The sequence below is a fragment of the Rhinatrema bivittatum genome, chromosome 7 (genome assembly GCF_901001135.1).
Source record: "Rhinatrema bivittatum chromosome 7, aRhiBiv1.1, whole genome shotgun sequence".
In the NCBI taxonomy this organism is placed as follows: Eukaryota; Metazoa; Chordata; class Amphibia; order Gymnophiona; family Rhinatrematidae; genus Rhinatrema; species Rhinatrema bivittatum.
The window spans coordinates 135818430-135836124 of NC_042621.1; the positions used below are offsets into that span (position 1 = coordinate 135818430).

General features: G+C 47.3%; 1 protein-coding gene across 4 annotated transcripts in view; it reads right to left on the reverse strand.

Annotated features, from left to right (window-relative positions):
- MTSS2 (MTSS I-BAR domain containing 2) overlaps nucleotides 1-17695 on the reverse strand; it is a 271361-nt gene that overhangs the window by 98366 nt on the left and 155300 nt on the right. For all 4 annotated transcript variants that reach the window (XM_029609227.1, XM_029609225.1, XM_029609226.1 and 1 more), the window contains exon 4: nucleotides 324-408. In XM_029609227.1, the coding sequence (XP_029465087.1) occupies nucleotides 324-408 (85 nt within the window). The remainder of the gene's footprint in view (nucleotides 1-323; nucleotides 409-17695) is intronic.

Sequence of the window (17695 nt, forward strand, 5' to 3'; positions counted from 1 at the left end):
CCCCTATAACCCGTAATGCATGCCCCAAATGCTGCCATCTGTCATCACTCAAGCTTCATGTCCTGTCACGTACTCCATGCCTCCCATGCTGCACATCCTGCCACAACATCCCACACTGTGACACACGCTCCACGTCACTCATGATCTGCATCCTTCCACATTTCCCAGTCACACATTTCCCATGCCCTACCTCACACATCTTGTCATATCACTCATGTTCCACAATATGCTATGTTGTACACTTCATTCTCTTCCTTCAGTTTGCATCCATCCCATGTCCCGTTTCTTCCCGCACGACCTGCTATGCACGGCCTAACACTCACTTAGTAAAGTATCTTAGCTTTGCCTCGATGCTGCGATGCCGCATACACATGCGGGTCAGTGCCGAACCAATGTCCCGGGTGGCCCCTGGAATATAAAGACAGAAATCTCTGAGTCATGTCATTCCCCAATTACAGTGTGCGCAGATGATCACTTCAAGCCAGGCAGTGAAGCACATTATTAAATGATGAGAACAGTTGTGAGTGTCCTGACTTGATCAAATCAGATCATGAACTGGCAACACGACAGCAAGTGCTTTCTGCAGCAGGATATGATTCTTTGTGCTTTCGATGTGACAGCAATTCAACAGGTATTGGGTGAAGCACTTTCAGCTGATGCTGTCCAGAAGCCACCGCACATCTCAACTCCACCCCCCCTCCCCGAGTACAGGGGAACAAGTCAAGGCACAGCCACAGCTAACATTTTTCCTTAGGATTTCTGTTTCTATGGATCTAAAATTACAGGACTGGGAGCAAACACAAAAAAGCAATTTAAGAGCAGCAGTGCTGATGAGCTTCTTGAACCTACTCCCTTAGGGTAATGTCTCCAAATGGATTTGTTTTGCTCATACTGCAACGTGACTCAACTTTTATCTTAAACCATGACTACGAGATCAATCTCTCAAATGTACTACTAGTGCACTTAATACTTGTACTGTGCTGAAGAAAAGCCTACTTCTGAAGCTCAAAAGGAGTAATATATATAGACAACACATCAAGGTGGAAATCCTTTTTAATAAAGCCAATGAGCACCCAAGGCAATTGGAACTATTTCTGTATTTTTCTGCCAACTTTTCCTGGTTTCTGGTTTCAATTATTTATTTATTTACACTTTCAGATTCCACAAAATATTCATCAATGCAGATTACAGAATAGAACATCTAACATCCTAAAACAAATTATACTAAAACAGAACAAAAACATATCAGATACCGGTTTAAAAAATATAAAATCAGGAGCTCTTAAATTCATCTCAAGTTGTCACCCATCAATTCCTATCTACCTACCAAGTCCCAGAAATAATGTCTTTAAATAGCAGAGTTTTGGGGTTTCTTAAGAAAATGTAACACATCTGGTTTCTATCTAAGGCCTGGATTTTCGAAGGTCACAGACCTTAGAGAGTCCAGCGGTAAGGGGGGGCAGACCTGCGAAAAGTGGCAGCGATCGCACCACTGCGGTGTTATCGCTACCGGCTTTCGCACCCAATAGCGCCACTGTGAAAGGTGGTGCTATTGGGCACGGTACTGGCGGCAATAAGGAGTCTTACCTTTCACCATCAGCAAAGTTGTCGCAGAGTCCGCCCCGACTCCTCCCCAATATTGACTGGGTAAATGTATCATTGGTACATGCTAGAGATTTAAAGTTCCTGGATGGAATAAATGACATTTTTATGGAGCAATTGGTCCAGAAACCGACAAGAGAGGGAGCAATTTTAGATTTATTTCTCAGTGGAGGACAGGATTTGGTGAGAGAGGTAACAGTGGTGGGGCCGCTTGGCAATAGTGACCATAATTTGATCAAATTTGAATTAATGACTGGAAGGGGGACAGTAAGCAAATCCACGACTCTCGTGCTAAACTTTCAAAAGGGAAACTTTGATAAAATGAGAAAAATTGTAAGAAAAAAACTGAAAGGAACAGCTACAAAGGTAAAATGTGTGCAAGAGGCATGGTCATTGTTAAAAAAATACCATCCTAGAAGCACAGTCCAGATGTATTCCACACATTAAAAAAGGTGGAAAGAAGGCAAAACGATTACCGGCATGGTTAAAAGGGGAGGTGAAAGAAGCTATTTTAGCCAAAAGATCTTCATTCAAAAATTGGAAGAAGGATCCACAGAAGAAAATAGGATAATGCATAAATGTTGGCAAGTTAAATGTAAGACATTGATAAGACAGGCTAAGACAGAATTTGAAAAGAAGTTGGTTGTAGAGGCAAAAACTCACAGTAAAAACTCTTAAAAATATATCTGAAGCAGAAAGCCTGTGAGGGAGTCATTTGGACCGTTAGATAATCGAGGGGTTAAAGGGGCACTTAGAGAAGATAAGGCCATCGCGGAAAGATTAAATGATTTCTTTGCTTCGGTGTTTACTAAAGAGTATATTGGGGAGATACCCGTTCCGGAGAAGTTTTTCATGGGTAATGATTCAGATGGACTGAACCAAATCACGGTGAACCTAGAAGATGTGGTAGGCCTGATTGATAAACTGAAGAGTAGAAAATCACCTGGACCAGATGGTATACTCCCCAGGTTTCTAAAGGAACTAAAAAAATGAAATTTCAGACCTATTAATAAAAATTTGTAACCTATCATTAAAATCATCCATTGTACCTGAAGACTGGAGGATAGCTAATGTAACCCCAATATTTAAAAAGGGCTCCAGAGGCAATCTGGGAACTACAGACCAGTTAGCCTGACTTCAGTGCCAGGAAAAATAGTGGAAAGTGTTCTAAGCATCAAAATCACAGAACATATGGAAAGACATGGTTTAATGGAACAAAGTCAGCATGGCTTTCCCCAAGGCAAGTCTTGCCTCACAAATCTGCTTCACTTTTTTGAAGGAGTTAATAAACATGTGGATATAGGTGAACCGGTAGATGTAGTGTACTTGGAATTTCAGAAGGCGTTTGATAAAGTTCCTCATGAGAGGCTTCTAGGAAAAGTAAAAATTCATGGTATAGGTGGCGATGTCCTTTCGTGGATTACAAACTGGCTAAAAGGAAACAGAGAGTAGGATTAAATGAACAATTTTCTCAGTGGAAGGGAGTGGGCAGTGGAATACCTCAGGGATCTGTATTGGGACCCTTACTTTTCAATTTATTTATAAATGATCTGGAAAGAAATATGATGAGTGAGGTAATCAAATTTGCAGATGATACAAAATTGTTCAGAGTAGTTAAATCACAAGCAGATTGTGATAAATTACAGGAAGACCATGTGAGACTGGAAAATTGGGCATCGAAATGGCAGATGAAATTCAATGTGGATAAGTGCAAGGTGATGCATATAGGGAAAAATAACCCATGCTATAGTTACACAATGTTAAGTTCCATATTAGATGCTACCACCCAAGAAAGTGATCTAGACGTCATAATGAATAACACATTGAAATCGTCGGTTCAGTGTGCTGCGGCAGTCAAAAAAGCAAACAGAATGTTGGGAATTATTAGGAAGGGAATGGTGAATAAAATGGAAAATGTCATAATGCCTCTGTATCGCTCCATGGTGGGACCCCACCTTGAATACTGTGTACAATTCTGGTCGCTGCATCTCAAAAAAGATAAAATTGCGATGGAGAAGGTACAGAGAAGGGCTACCAAAATGATAAGGGGAATGGAACAGCTCCCCTATGAGGAAAGACTAAAGAGGTTAGGACTTTTCAGCTTGGAGAAGAGACGGCTGAGGGGGAGATATGATTACAACTAGTTTTCTTTAAATTGTACTTCTGTTTTAAAGAAGGAACTAAGCCTTTTTCATGATTGATGGTGAGATCAGTCGACAGTGGTCTAAAACTGTTCTGCTTTCTCGAAGAAAAGCAGGACTATAAAACATGATGTAGTGGGGTAAAAACAAGAGTAAACAAGAACTGTCCTGAAAATATGGAGCCGGATAAGTTGGACTTATCCTGCTACAGCTAATGAACGCCACTTAGCCGAATAACTCTAGGGCAGGGAATGGGAGGATCAGGGAGGACAAAGGTCAGCTGGCTAACTCATCCATCTAACTCTGGTCAGGCAATAAGGCTGTCCTAAAGTTAGCCAGCTAACCTTACAATTTGTTTTAGAGCTCCGGTGACACTTGGACCTAGCGGGTAGGTTGGCCCAGGAGAACCTGAAAAATGTTCAGCAGAGCCAGCACTGTTCTCAGAAAGCCACTGCTGAGAGAAACTCATGGCCCATTGGCAAGGCCCCGTTTTCAGTGCTCTGCTGAGTGGGCGAAGTAGGACTCTGAAATAAGACATGCAGGCCGACCTGCTGCTGCATGCTGTTTTTTGTTCCTGGTGCCACAGCAGTAGTTGTGTCAGATTTCCAGGGAAGCTTATAAGTTGTTCTAGCACTGATCCTACCCTAAGTCGGAAGCTGTGACATACACACTCGCATTCAAATATAGATAGAATGCTTTCCTTAAAAAAAAAACAAACAAACCTATGAAACTAAACAACATCTTGACCCCGGAAGTTACAAAGCTTGCCAGGTCTCTAGCAATTTTGGCCCCTGCATTCCACATTTTGATAAAGTGTCCCACATATGAGGCTTTTCAGAGTGTATGAAATCTATCTGAGCCCTGATAGAGTTCTGCAAACCTTTGATGTTATGGGGCTCTGATGAAGGAAAAATACAGAAATAAAAACTGTTCCAAGACTGGAGTTTCTGGAAGAATTTGTCTTGAGAAACGATTCCTGGGCACATTAACAGCACCTTTTTAACATTAAGGAAAGGGAGGGATGTTAGGGATTGAGAACCTTGCACTGGAAGCCCTTTAGCACCAACCAGAAACCTACAGCACAGTCTTAAGAAGTTTCTTGCCCTTCCTTTTATCCCGAAAGTGGAACCCAGCGACAGGTGGAGGAAGTCCCTCCACAGATGGAAAGTCCTGGATTGTTCCATGTCTTACTGGCCGTTTCCCCCCTATCACTAATCTGTTTCAGAGCTGGACTCGCAGGGCCCTGTCTCCTCGCATCAGGGGTTATGTCTCCCCCTTCTCCCCAGGGTCTATTCGGCTTCCAGAACAATGCAGCCTGATCTCGCACGCACATTTTGTTATTGTGAACCTCATCCTCATGCCCTCTACGTTTACGAATTTCCTCCCCTGAGTAGGCTCTGCATGCAACACTTTGCGTGCATCGGCGGCGTGATGCCGATGCTCTCTTCAGATACAAACATGTACCGAAAACGGTGAGACGAGCCTGAAGGGAAGGATGACCAGAGATGAAGTAAGGTTTGCAACGACAGTAGGCAGGGCCAACTGAGATGGCCCAGAGGTCCTGACACATAAGTTTCTTGGTTACACTGTGAGCCTGCCACAGAAAACAAACTGATGAAAACATTAAAAAAAAACAAAAACCGCACAACAAAGTCCAGAGAAAGTGAGTGATAAAAACAATTCACTGCTCATAACTTGCCATGAATCCTGTCTCCTGCAATTTTGCTTTATAAATAAAGTGAAAAAAAAAAATCCCTTCTTTGTTATTCAGAGGATAACACTTTGGGAAAGCAAATACTGCTGTGTTGCACAAATGGGGCATTTTTCATGGCACCACCGGTTTCTGGGCTGAGTTGCCAGGCTAGGAAGGTAGGCAACTCTCTTGCCCTTGACCCAGGAAACCCTCTGGGGAAGGGGCGGCAGAGATGGCCAAAAGGAGACAACAGCAAAACAAAAAAAAGAAAAAAAAATTGTAAAAACCTAGAATTATTTCGTTTCTACAAATGAAACGATGCCCAAGTGGTTTCTGCATTTGTCACATACTCTGTGACTGTTCCAGGGATCGTCGAGGATCTCTGCACTCTCATGGGGATTATCGCAATGAAAACTGTGCAACCTACAGCATTATGGGAAGGAGAACTGCAAGAATTGCCACTGGCTAGGAGACCACTATCGTCTCTTGCCTAATGCCCCATGGGACAGGAGATTCAAGATATCCCACAGGTCACCCCACAACTCTAAATTCTTTGTGCAGGAGCCAAGAAAAGCCCTTTCCGATATTTCAGACTCTCCTGATTAGCAGCCCACAGGCAGCTGCAAGATAAGAATGGGCCCAGGGAGATGAGGGCCAGAGGGGCTGGGATGCAGGATGAGGAGATCTTATTTAGGCTGCCAGTCTAGCCTTGAAGACAGGAAACTAGGTAACTAGGACACCAATATCAGAAAAGTGTAACGCGAACTTAAAAACAGAGACACCCGGGAGAATCCCCAGTTCCGTGGGCGGAAGGCAAGGAAGACAGATAGAAAGAGAGCAAAGCACGAGGAAACAGAGGCAGAGAGAGAGAGAGCGAGAGAGAAACAGCAGAGAAAAACAAGACGGAAAGAAAAAAACAAGAAGCCCTGACAGAAGCAGCGACTGCCATCACGCCAAGTTTGATTCACCCCCTAATCGGGACTTATAAAAATGTCTGGCAAAATGTTCTTCAGCAAGTCAGAGAAATAAAAATATTCATAATTTATGTTTTAATCAGGCAATGGAAATGTCCCATGCATCTCCGAGAACAGTCTTTATATGGATTTTTAGACCAACCCCCATTCTCCCGCTTCACTGGAATACACATGAACCCCCTATCCCTTTCCATGCATGCACAGTCGCTTTAATCATGTCAGAAATTGTATGTGGAATAGGGTGCAGGAAGCACACGACGTTACCTCGGGGGCAAACAGCAGTAAGAGCAAGAAGGCAGAAACACTTGCCCAGCCATCATATTCTTTTATTTAAATAAGTTTGCAAACTCTTACAAAATCTCAGCTTCCTCGAAAACAGTAGGAGAAAGGGGATTTAGAATGGGAAAAGCAAACAGTAATATGTTGATTCAGAAAACAAACAAACTCGGGATCTAGTTTAAAAATTACTCTGGCTGCCATTCTGGTTCAGGTGCAGCCCATGCCATCACTACAAGCTCTCCCTTCCTCAAAAAGCTTCTCGCCTTCTAATGAACGTGAAGGCCTCATTCCTGCATCATTGAGTTTCCAGAGCTCACCCTGCCTCGGGAGGAGGGGCTGCACATCAATTGCCTATCTAGAAGCCTAAATTTGAACTCCAGAACCTCTCTCCTGCTCTTTCCTATGCTGCCGGTACCTGCCTGTAGCAGGACAGCCAGCTATTCCCCAAAATCTCTTCTACCTGATGCGCAAAATCTCCCCCTCTCCTTTTTTTATATTTAGATTTCCTAAGGCAAGGTTTTCCAAGCCTGTCCTCTGGGCTGTGATGCCCGTCAGAGTCAAGAAGGAATATGCACGAGTTGAATCTGCATAGGTCAGATAGCTAGCGAATGCAAATGTTTCTCATTCACATTCCTTGTGGATCTCCTGAGACACAGACTGGCCTTAGGGTCACCAGGACAGGTTTGGAAGCCCTTAAGGGGCTCGGAGGTAGTCACTCGGCTCTTCCTAACGATGCAAACAAGTGACAGGTGAATGAAACATTTACTTTTCAGATTTTTTTCCTACTTTCGTGTAAATGAAGTATGAATGCCTATGAGAGATGCATGAATGGACTGTGGTTAGGGCTGAGACTGACAACTTGTGCTATTGTTCCCAAGTTTCAAACTTGTACTAATTCAACCCCCTTTATGCATAGCCTTCTGGCAAATGAATCTGAGCTGCCAGAGCACCTGTCTTACATAAAAACATAAGAACATAAGAACATGCCATACTGGGTCAGACTAAGGGTTCATCAAGCCCAGCATCCTGTTTCCAACAGTGGCCAAATCACAAGTACCCAAAGGGTAAATAGATTCCATGCTGCTTACTCCAGGGAGAAGCAGTGAATTTCTACAACTCCACCTTGATTATGGTTTATGGACTTTTCCTCCAGGAAGCTGTCTAAACCTTTTTTAAACCCAGCTTCACTGTCAGCTTGCAGTACATCCTCTGGCAACGAATTCCACATTTTAGTTATGCATTGAGTAAAAAAAACAAAACTTAATGCTGACCTTTAACATATTAATTTAAAAAGTATTACACCGCACCATAAGCAAAGCTATCAGAGCAGTTAACAATAAAAAGATCTATGAAATTATAAAAACAAAAAAACAAACAAACATGATCATCTTCCTCACTGCCAAACCATGTACCCCTGCAAGCCCACCCACTCAAATATTAGGGAACAGAAAAGCCTTAACATTTTTTCACCCTGCCCTGAGTAGGGTGAAGAGGGAGAGTTAAAATAAATGGAAGTACAGTAGCAATCTATTTTGAACTCTGAAAAGGAGGATCCTTTCCTATCAAAATTAATGGAACTAAGAACAGTGGTTTGAATTCAGTTAATTTTTGTTTTAATTCATGAAGAACAATATCCAGAGTTCCCCTATCCCAGACCAGTAGGGCGGGAATTATCCCAGTGTTCCTCTGTCTCAGGCTGCTAAGGAAACCGTGATTGTAATTACTGTAATTTTGACATGGTTATTGCATTATCGTAACTCACTTTGATGTTTTCTGAAAGGCGAAAAATCAGATGAGCAAACAGAAATAGAAATCTCTGGCTTAAGCTTCACAAAATAACAGGAGGCTGTGTCCTGTCGCATCAGGCTGGCCGCATCTGCCTCACAGTCTTCCTTCCTCCGCAGCTGTCAGAGGTCGTGTGCCCTCCCCACCCCCCATCCAAAAGTTATGATGTTAGCGATGGATAACCAGGAGAAGGTTTATCTGTTAAATTTCTCGCATTTAGAGCTGTGGCCTTGTTCTTGAAAGAACAGGCAAGAAGGACTAGATTTCTGACCCTGTCCAACAGGCACCAGGAGGTAAAGTATTGCCCTCTCCTCACAGTGCTGTTTGCTTGGTGTAACTCTCTGGCTGCACGATTCTTTAACAGAAGAAAGACCGGCAGAGAAATGCCTTTCACTGAGAGATGTGCAAAAGGGAAACTTTTTTTTTTTTTTTTGGGTCTTGTCACATCTGTGCTAGTTTTCCCACCAGTTCATCAGAGGCTTGGAGAGAGACAGGAGGGCCCATGGCCTGCATTGCTATGGCGACAGCAATCCCTGGGAACAGGGCACTCACAGCTCTCAGGGTCATATTTAGAAAACTTTCCCTTGCCATTGCACACCAGGCAGCTCTGCTCTGAGCTCCAAGGAAAGATGCAAGGTCAACAGCAGTCAGTTCCTACACAGGGGGCTGCTTTTGGTGGTCCTGCTCATACCCCTGCCTCCTTGCTCCATGGCTTATAGGCGGGAGGCTTGCGCAAGATGGACGCCTAACCTCATTCTCCTCCACCGGTGTCTCCAAGTTTGGGGATACCGGTGGATGGGATACCCTGCAGGTATCCAAAATGATAAAACTGTCTCGTAATGTCCTGTATTTTGTTTGTATGATTTTTGTCTATATTTTGTTATATATGGTGTAAAATGTTAATAAAAGGATTGAAGTAGGCTTATACAGGAAAATGACAGAGCTATACAGGCTGGGAGCAACAGCCACAGACAGGGTTTGGGTTTGCCTCCTGGCTCTACGTCGCAAGAAAAAGGCTAATCCAGTCCTGGCTTTACCCTATTGCATTCAGGGACTTGTAGTTCTGATTGTCTTAGGTAACTCAATAGCACAATCAGAACTACAATTCCCTGGATGCAATAGGATAAAACCAAAACTGGATTAACCTACATGGAGCCAGGTCTGGGGTACAGTTGCACAGACACTAGGAGGGAAACCCCCCCCCCAGACTCCTTTTTCGGCCAAGTCCACAAGCAAACCACATCAAGCAACACTGACTGAGACATGGGGGTAACCTGCACAGCGCGGCACAGCAGATACGACCATGGGAAGCTTGCTTGGTAGACTGGATGATCATTTTCTGCTGTCATTTCTATGCTTCTTAGTTATGGCATTTTGGCATTTCCCTCCCCTCCCCCTACCCCGCACTCTCCTCTCTCTCTCATCTCACCCCTGTTTGGAATCCCACAGATCCCCTTTCTCTCTATAAATCCTCTGTCCAGAATCCCCTGTCCCTCCTCTCTCTCCACCCCCAACCCTCTGCCAGAACCCCCCAGACCTCCTCTATCTCTCTCCTCCCCACTCTCTCCCCAACTCTCTGTCCAGAATCCCCTGGAACTCCTCTCTCTCTCCCTCTCCCCCACCCTCTGCCCAGCATCCCCCAGACCTCCTCTCTCTCTCTCCCTCACTCTCTGTCCAGTATCCCCTGGAACCCCTCTCTATCTCCCTCTCCCTCTGCCCAGCATCCCCCAGACCTGCTCTCTCTCCCACCTGCTGCCCAACATCCACCAGACCTCCTTTCTGTCTCCTCTCCTCTCCCCAACCCTATACCCAGCATCCCCCAGACCTCCTCTCTCTCCCACCTGCAGCCCAGCATCTCCCAGACCTCCTCTCTCTCTCTCTCTCCCCCACCCTCTGCCCAGCATCCCCCAGACCTCCTCTCTCTCTCTCTCTCCCTCACTCTCTGTCCAGTATCCCTTGGAACCCCCCCCCCCCTCTCTCCCTCTCCCTCTGCCCAGCATCTCCCAGACCTCCTCCTCCTCTCTCTCTCTCCCACCTGCAGCCCAACATCCCCAGACCTCCTTTCTGTCTCCTCTCCTCTCCTCTCCCCAACCCTATACCCAGCATCCTCCAGACCTCCTCTCTTTCTCTCTCCCCCACCCTCTGCCCAGCATCCCCCAGACCTTCTCTCTTTCTCTCTCCCCCACCCTCTGCCCAGCATCCCCCAGACCTCCTCTCTCTCTCGTCTCCCTCTCCTCTCCCTAACCCTATACTCAGCATCCCATAGACCTCCTCTCTCTCTCTCCCCCACCCTCATCCAGCATCCCTCGAACTCCTCTCTCCCCCCCACCCTCTGCCCAGCATCCCCAGACCTCCTCTCTCTCTCGTCTCCTCTCCTCTCCCTAACCCTATACTCAGCATCCCATAGACCTCCTCTCTCTCTCTCCCCCACCCTCATCCAGCATCCCTCGAACTCCTCTCTCCCCCCCCCCCCTCTGCCCAGCATCCCCAGACCTCCTCTCTCTCTCGTCTCCTCTCCTCTCCCCAACCCTATACTCAGCATCCCATAGACCTCCTCTCTCTCTCTCCCCCACCCTCGTCCAGCATCCCTCGAACTCCTCTCTCTCCCCCCAACCCTATGCCCAGTATCCCACAGACCTTTCTTTCTTTCTTTTTTCCCCCACCCTTTGTCCAGCATCCTCCAGACCCCCTCTCTTTCTCTTCCCCACCCTCTGTCCAGCATCTCCATGATCCTGTCTCTCTCCCCCCCCCCCCCACCCTCTGTCCAACATCCACAACTCCACGACTCCCCTCTCTTTCACCTCCCCGTTCCATGCCTGGCAGTATCGCCATTGTCCCATCCTGGATCCCAGCAGCAGGCAACTATAGCCGGAGAAGCCTCCTGTTGCTCCCTCCCTCTTTGCTGGCGGTGCATCTTTTCTTCTGGCCAGCCTATCCAGCTCAGTCATGAGGGCAGATGCAGGAGGCAGCAGGGTCCCTGTCCTTCATGCTGCTGACCCAGCGGGCTCCCTACATAATAGTCACAGCAGAAAATGGTGGGAGAAGAGGCGGCAGCTCCAGGCAGGAACAGATGCTGCAGGAGCCTCACACCTGCGTTCATCTCTGAGGCTGCACTGGGCTGCCTGAGGAAGTTGTAACAGGTGCAGGAGTCATGGAGGGTCCAGCTGGCAGCACTATGGGGCACTGCAAAGCTGCACAACACAGACTCTGCCCTGCCCCACAGTGAATGCTGATAACAATGTCCAGTTACTCTTGTGCCACACCGACTTGGGCTATCCTTTAGATTAGGGGTGGGCAAACTATGGCCTTCGGGCCAAACCCTGCCAGATGATAGATTCTTTTTCTGGCCCTCCTCCTCCTCCTCAGTTTTCCCCGTTATCTCCAGCCCACCAGCACCTTGCAACGATGTCATCAACAATGACCTGAAATCGCAAGCCTTTGTTGATGGCTTCTACCTGGATGTTGGTGGCTGGAGGTGACACAGGCAGCGTAGGGAAAGCAGCGTGGCCCCCAGCACCCACCAATTAAAGGAGGAGCAGCAGGGCAGGAAAAGGAGGTGCATTGCCCAGCTAGAATCAGCTGTGTGCTGACAGCCGAAACCCTTTTTCTTATCGCAGGCGTTAGGCCTGTGAAATTTATAGCAAAATGATGAATCTAGGCCTAAGCTAGGCTTCTATTTTCAGGAGAAAATTTACAGAAATTTAAGCTCCTAAACATAGGCCTAGATTTAGGGCCCTAAAATTAGGTGCCTAGTGTTGAAAATCAGTGCTAATCACTTAACTTTGTTTCCCTGCTCTAACTCCACCCCCAGAGCCACCCACTTTTTAGATCTCTAAATTTCGGGCCTAGTGAAACTCGGGGGTCAGGCAGGCTGTGCAGACTTTCTCTCTTCCTCCACTCTTCCTCCCACCACAGGAAACTACTTTCTTCTTCAATTTATCTTCTCTATCAGATAATAAAATAGCTTCCAACCTTTGGTGGCTCTGGCTCAGCATTTCTTTTCTCATTCCCTGTCCTATCTCCATTCCTTTCTTTGTTTTCTGTCCCCCTCTGGTGTCCTCCTTCATTTGTCTTCTGTTTCAGTTCTCTCTTCTTCCCTTCTTTCTTGCATTCCTTCAGCAGCAGATATTTTAATACTTTCTTGTCCTTTTTCCCTCCATTTCTCCTGCTTTTTTCCTTCTCTCTTCTCTTCCTATTCATTCTCCCCGCTCTGCTTTCACCGTTCTTCCTCCCATTTCTCCTGCACTTCCTCCTCCATTCCTTCTACTTTATCCCCTAGATTTCTTCTCCCAAAATACAATCCTCTTTTTCCATCTCCTGCCATCCTTGGTCCTTGCACCCCTTCTTCATCCTCCTCCCCATTCCCCACTTTTTCTCCCTTCTCCCCTTGCTCTCATCTTCCCCTAAATCAACCCTCTCTCCTCCAGGCTATTGCTTTCACCCTCTGCCATCTTGTTCTCCCTTCTCTATCCCAACTTTTGGTGTCTTCTTTCTCTTCCTCCCATACTCTTGCTCTTCCCTCTCTCCCCCATCCCCCCCCCCCCCACACACACACACACTCTCTCTTTCCCTTTTCCCTCCCTCAACTCTTTCTCTCTCTTCTGGCGGTCTTGTCTCGCCCCCACAACATTCTTATTCCTCCCCTTGCTTGCCCCTCTCTTTTCCCATCCTTATTTCCACTTCAGGCTCCCCCCACATTCTTGCTCCCTCATCTGTCTTCTCTCTTTCCTACACACACACACCCACCCAAACACTCTCTTGCTCTCCAGTGGCGTAGCCAGAATTGATTTTTTGGGTGGGCACAAGGTTAACATGGGTGGGCTGTAGGCATGCAGGTCTACTAGTTGTTTTTTTACTGATAAATAATGCCAAATTATGCAGCATAGCATTCACATCTACGCCTAAGTATGAGGTTTACTTAATGATACAAACATAATTCACGGTGATTTGTGGTACTTTAGCCTTCTTATTATTACGATTTTATACACGGCTCCTACCTGTCCATAAATTTTGAGAGAGCGGTTCTGTTGCTTATATTTAAATTGCTAACATCTCAAAATATAGATATACTAGCCGTTAAGCCCGTAACAACGGGCTCGGTCCGTTTCCTTCCCACTCCCTCCCCCTCATTCTCCCTCCTCCTCCCCCCCCCTCTCCCCCCCCCTCTCTCTCTCACCTCCCTCTCTCTCACACCTCCCTCTCTCCCTCCCTCACCCTCTCTCTCACCTCCCTCTCTCTCACACCTCCCTCTGTCACCTCCCTCTCTCTCTGTCACCTCCCTCTCTCTCTCTCTCTCACCTTCCCTCTCACCACCTTCTCCTCCCGCTCCTGCCGGCAGATCTCGGGGGGGGGGGTGTCGCGCGCGGCGCTGCTTCTCCTGCCGCTCCTGCCGGCAGATCTCGGGGGGGGGGGGGGGGGGGTGTCACTCGCGCGCGGCGGCGCTGCTTCTCCTGCCAGCAGATCTCGGAGGGGGGTGTCACTCGCGAGCGGTGCCTCTGCTCCTCCTCCCGCTCCTGCTTCGCAGCCGCCGCCGCTCCTGCGGCCCCACCGCCATGTTTTTTGTTTCGGGCACGCACGGCTCTGACCAACGTGCTGGCCCGCACATGCGCGGTAGAGCTGCTCTCTACTGCGCATTTGCGGGCCGTCGGTCAGAGCCCATTTATAAGGTAGATATTTTTACCTTTGTTGTCTGATCTTTGTATTTTTCTAATCAGTTGGTCCTGGTCTCTTTTTCCCATTTTTTCCCTTATAGCTCATTTCCTAATTCCTTTTCAGTGTCTTTCTTCTATTACTGTCTTCTTCCCTTCCACACACACACACACACACATACACGCTTTCTCTCACAGACTCCCTCTCACACACTCAAGCTGTCACTCTCATATGCTCTCCCCCCCCCCACCCCCCCACAAGCTCACATTCAAGTTCTCACTTTCTCACCCCTCCCCAGGCTTATATTCTTATGCACACACAGACGCACATCCAGGCACCCATTCTCACCCACACACATAAACCCAGACTCCCATTCTCACCCACAAACCCATGCTCCCAGTCTCACCCACACATATTCAAGCTCCCATTCTCATCCATACATATACACATTTAAGGTACTATTCTCACCCACACATACACACATTCAAGCACCCATTCTTATCCACATATTCAAGCTTCCATTCTCACCCACCCACACAAACCCAGGCTCTCATTCTCACCCATATATACACACATTCAAGCTCCCATTCTCACCCACCCACAAACCCAGGCTCCCATTCTCAACCACACATACACACATTCGAGCTCCCATTCACCCACATATTCAAGCTTCCATTCTCACCCACATACACACCCAGGCTCCAGTTTTCACCCACACACACTCCCATTCTCATCCACACATACACATTCAAGCACGTGCACAGCTTCCGCTTTCTCCCCCAGAGCAGGAAGATCAGCTGCCTCTCCTGCTGCCACCGGCCTCCTGCTATCTTCGGGCGTCGGGCCGTACTGCCCGCCGAACTTCCTGTCGGGGGGGGGGGAGCGGAAGCGCAGCGCACAACGTCCGCTTCCTCCCTCCCCCTCCCCCCCAAGCAGGAAGATCGGCGGACCATACGGCCCGACGCCCGAAGAAGATAGCAGGAGGCCGGTGGCAGCAGGAGAGGCAGCTGATCTTCCTGCTCTGGGGGAGAAAGCGGAAGCTGTGCGCAGCGCTTCCGCTCCCCCAAACAGGAAGTTCGGCGGGCCGGTTGACCCGAAGATAGCAGGAGAACGGGTGGCAGCAGGAGAAGCAGCTGATCTTCCTGCATTGGGGGGAGGAAGCGGAAGCTGCGCGCGGCGCTTCCGCTCCCCCCCCCCCCCCCGAACAGGAAGACCGGTTGGCCATACGGCCGCAGCAGCGCTTCCCCACGTGTGCCGTGATGGCGCGCGAGGCGTGGGTTCTCTTGTTCGCTGTCGCGGGGATGGGATCCCGTGACAGCCTTGCAGTTCCGGTGCCAGTTGGGTGGGCCTGGGTCTAAGTTGGGTGGGCACCTGCCCACCCAGGCCCACCCGTGGCTACGCCACTGTTGCTCTCTATTCTCACTGTTCCCTCCCAGCACGCACTGTTCTCTTCCCACTATTCCCTACCAGACTTACTCTTGCTCTCTCTCACTGGCCCCCTCCCCCTCTGCCACTGGCCTGCCACCACTTTCTGTTCTCTCGTCTCTCCAGCCCCAAAACACACATGGTGCTCTCCTGGAGACCCAGAATTAGGTCTATAAACCATGAAACTCTGGGTCAAATCTAGAGAGTTCCCAGGTATGGGCCCATTTAGGAGCCTAACTCCAAAAGTTAGGATTCTAAACACTTTGAAAATTTGCCTCAATATGTTTTAATATATGTGTGTGCAAAAAATAGTCTCCATAGTGCATGAATGCTATTGTGACGGGCCTATGGTCACGTCATCAGTAAGACCTGTGTGAATCTCTAGTCAGAAAGAGTGCAGGTTAGTGTGAGAGGGAGGTTACCACTCAAATGCAGCCCCTCCCTTCCAGGGATCTGGAATGACCACCCCCCTGAGAGTCTTTACAGTAGCTCTCCACAGAGAGTTCGAGAGGCAGTCCCAGTAAAGAGGTTTGCACCCAGTAAAGAGGTAGTTAGGAGCTTAGATTTTGTTATTTCTCAGGCCCAGTCAGAGGAGCCATGCAATCCCTGCTTGGTGATCCTCACCAGGGTTGGGAGGGTTTCCTTCCAGTTTACTTACTAACTGGTTGGGATATCCCTCTGGCTTGTTTTTTAGGTTTTTGAGATTTTTCGTGGTAGGAGCCTTGTGAGCCACCTGGGCCTTTCTTGGGCACAGGGATTGGGGAACCCTGGGTCTGGGATGCCCAGGGATAGGGAAGACCTGCCCCTGAAGTGGTGGTGACCCGCTGTAAGGTACAACTCTAGTGTTAATATCAGTTTTTGGAGAAAGGAAACTATTTTTTTAGAAGATCCAGGAGGAGGTTTGGCCTGCTGTTCCTTCCTGTTTGAAGCAAGTGAGCTGCTTGTTTCAAGGGGATCCTTCCCATTAAGAATCCAGGGAGAAGAAAGAGACTGTGTAAGCACTATAGAGATCCTGAAGATTTGCTAATCATGAGTAAAGGAAAGCAAACATCACCGGGGACACCATTCAGTGTTTCACCACCCTGGAATTTACTTTTGATGCCATAGACTTTTGCCATCTTTATCTATTTGGAAGAGGTTTTGACCATCCTAAGAGACCCTACCCATCTGAGAGCTCTGCTGTCCCCAAAATCTAAGAGAGTGGGTGTTCCCTGCCTCGATGCAAGTGAATCCTGCACAAATAGAGAGAAGAGACTGTAAGAAATTGAGAAGAGATTCCTGAGTTTGTGCCATTCATCAACAGTAAAGTTTTTAATTTTGGACACTAACACAGTGACTCCCAAATATTTGTTTTGCACTGACTGCACCCACCTTAAGAAGAAGTATCCTCTCCAAGGGAACACACAGAACAACAGAGAAATGTGTAAAAAGGTCACCCCTGTCACATTGGGCCTGGGAAGTGTATCTTCTCATTCCCCCCCCCCCCCCCCCCCACCACACACACACACACACACACACACCTACAAAGGATCTGGCCCTGGGAGTAAGAGGGAATATGAAAGAGCTAGCCAGTGAGAGGTTCCAGCCCCGAAGAGAAACACATTCTTTTATGGCTCCATCCATGCAGGATAGGCACACTGGGGTGGGCTTAACTATTGTCATGCCTGCTAACCCATACAATTGTGGGTTTTCTATGCTAATAGCACCTGTGTGCTAAATAGACAAGAAAATATATTTTCAAACCAAATGTTTGCACAGTGTGTTGAAAGACAAAACGTCCTATTTCTGCTCTGCATAAACTCCAGAACAAATCAAAATATTTTGATGTTGATAGTGAGATTCACGAGAGTTTGTCTACCCTTCAACTCTGTTTCCAGTGTACAGCACATCAGTCCTACATTTCTCCCTAGTAAAGATTAAAACTTGTGAAAAAATTAACATTTAATAACTTTAATTTCACTAACAGCTTGTAAAAAATAAATTAAGAATACTTTTTCTTTCTTTAGTGCTATTTTTAACAGTAAATGAATTAGTATTTTTTTTAGTTCAGCTGTGGCATGTAGTGTGCAGTGTGTCACACACTTGAGCATGGAAACTGGAACGAAATAATTTAGAAAGGGGAATGACGAGTGAGGTGCTCAAATTTG